At 59.6% G+C, this 2,259-nt stretch overlaps 1 protein-coding gene across 1 annotated transcript; it reads right to left on the bottom strand.

Annotated features, from left to right (window-relative positions):
- Positions 1 to 241: 241 nt before the first annotated feature.
- On the bottom strand, positions 242 to 1,498 carry LOC125533654 (uncharacterized). Its single transcript, XM_048697033.2, has one exon. The coding sequence runs from the start codon at positions 1,360 to 1,362 to the stop codon at positions 430 to 432; it is 933 nt and encodes a 310-aa protein (XP_048552990.1). The 5' UTR covers positions 1,363 to 1,498; the 3' UTR covers positions 242 to 429.
- Positions 1,499 to 2,259: the final 761 nt, after the last annotated feature.

The raw sequence follows: 2,259 nt of genomic DNA, 5'->3' as shown, positions 1-2,259 counted from the left end.
CAATGTGCCAATGTTCCATGCATGCATGTGAGGGAGACGAGCTCTCCCTCCCTGATTGCTGGCGGTTGAAATGGAAAGAACCTAATGTTCACTTGCTCAAGAACAAGGAAGAAAACAAACGAAAGAAATGCTAATCAAGTCCATTATTGGGACACTCTTGCACAAGCAATGCAGGCAGAGGAAAGGATGCATAGCACATTAGGAGGAGGAGATTGGCGAGTAAACAATTCACCAAACAAGGTTTTCTGCTAATTAGTTGGACCACATTTGCATTGCAAGCAGGAGTATCTACATCATGTACACACAGGAGTCAACAAACGAATCGAAATGGAATCGCTAATACTAATCTCACAGGCTCACATGCAGCCTTGCTCTCCAGAAAAATGGGTGTCTGTGAAGGTGAAGGGGAACACGGGAAAGAACAGGTCGTCAGAATGTGGGCGTGAGCAGGTTGAGCAGCGACACCCTGGCGTTCACGAGCGCACGGTACACCTGCTCGCCGCTGCCCTCGGCGGCGGCCACGCACTCCTCGAGGCCGCGCACCCGGCCCATGGCCGCCTTCCTCTCCTCCTCCTCCTCGTTGCAGTACTCCTCGAACGAGAACGACACGGTCCTCCGCCGGCGGAGGAGGTCAGTCACCAGCCACATCGGGCTGGCGGGGGCGCGGGCGGGGGAGTAGGGCGTCGGCGTCCTCGGGGACGGGGCGGCGCTGGCGGCGGACTCGGCCGAGGCGGACGACAGGCCGGAGAAGATGGCCGCGGAGGCGGCGGCCACGGCGGCCGTGGCGGCGGCGAAGGCGTCGGCGAGCGTGATCTCGTCCAGGTCGTCGTCGGGGGCGGCGCGGTGGCAGAGGTCCCTGGCGGAGGACGCGAGGCGGGAGACCTCCCTGGCGGCGCGGCGCTGCGCGCGGAGCGCCGCGGCGAGGCGCACGCCGTCGCGGCGGCGCAGGGCGGAGTGCGTCTCGTTGAGCAGCTGGCGGAGCGCGACGAGCGAGTCCCGGAAGCAGCCGTGGAAGTCGGCGAGGAGGAGCAGGTCGTCGAGCAGCTGCTCCGTCCAGGGCCGGCGGAGCGCGTCCCGCGCCTGCGGGTGGTGGAGCATGGCGGAGAGGCCCGCCAGCACCTGCCCGGCCCGGTCGGCGCCGTCGGCGACCCAGGCGGGCCCCGTCTGCGCGGGCTCGTCCGCCCACCGCAGCAGCGCGCGCGCCGAGTCGTGCAGCGCGGCCACCAGCGGGTGGAGGCGGACGGGGAGGCTGATGGAGCGGACGCGCGCGTAGGAGGACAGCTTCTTGGGCCGCGCGCACTCCAGCAGGGCCGACTTGGGCGACGTGAGCGCGTCCAGCGCCCGACGGAACCCCACCGCCATCGCCGCTGGCTTCCTGATTGCCTCTGCTTGCTGGAGAGAAGCTTTTCGATCGGGCGTTTGATCCTTGGATGTGGATGTGAATGCGGTGGTCTCGGTGTGCTGCTGGTGATGGGGGAGGCGGTGCTTTATACTGGTTTATTACACGAGGAGTGATGTGACGTGGAGCGAGTGTGGTAGAGTATTGTAGCGGAGGCGGAGGCGGAGCCCGCACGGGGGGGCGCTGGGCGGAGCTACTGCTGGGGAACACGTTTGACTGCGGGAGCAAGGGTCGGTTGGCTAGCTTGGCCGTTCTATTCTAAAGAAAGAAGTTCGTTGGCTTGACGCCGAAGAAATATGCTTGCAAAGCCAGCCAGCTTGTGGGAGAAGCCTAGCCAGGGCCCAGGGGGAAGGGACTAGAAAAGGAAACTATACGGGGCTAAGCAACGAAAAGTTACCGTCTGTGGCGAGCTTGGAGCTTGGGGCGTTGTCTTTGGACAGTGGGATGATACTTGGAGCAAGACAAGTTAAGCAAGTGTACCAATGATCCAGGAGCTCCAGCTGTGCGTATGCAGGTCTGGCTCGTGTCATGTGCGCTCTGATAATAATGGGGCTAGTACGCATGGACTGATGGTCCAAGCAAAGTCATGTTATCACAATTTATTTATTTATATGCTCCTACACGCTAATCATTTTTCGGCTTGTCTTGTTTATGCTTGCAAGGAGTGAGTAAACTGTATTATACTAGTATTTGGCAGCTATTGTACCTAGCCAATAATATCGCTATTTTTAGAAAGGGTTGATGGAAGAATAAAATGAGCGATACCTCCAGTTCGATCGTTATGGTCAAATCAAATAATGAAAACGGGCTTACATTGATTTTGAGGGGATAGGTTGGCATTGCTTCTTGTGCACTACTCC

The sequence above is a fragment of the Triticum urartu genome, chromosome 1A (genome assembly GCF_056163025.1).
Source record: "Triticum urartu cultivar PI428250 chromosome 1A, HENAU_Tu73, whole genome shotgun sequence".
Lineage (NCBI taxonomy): Eukaryota > Viridiplantae > Streptophyta > Magnoliopsida > Poales > Poaceae > Triticum > Triticum urartu.
This window is presented reverse-complemented; position numbering and strand designations above follow the sequence as displayed.

Excerpts from the sequence above, each read along its gene's own strand:
- LOC125533654 (XM_048697033.2), bottom strand. The coding sequence starts at position 1,362 with ATGGCGGTGGGGTTCCGTCGGGCGCTGGACGCGCTCACGTCGCCCAAG.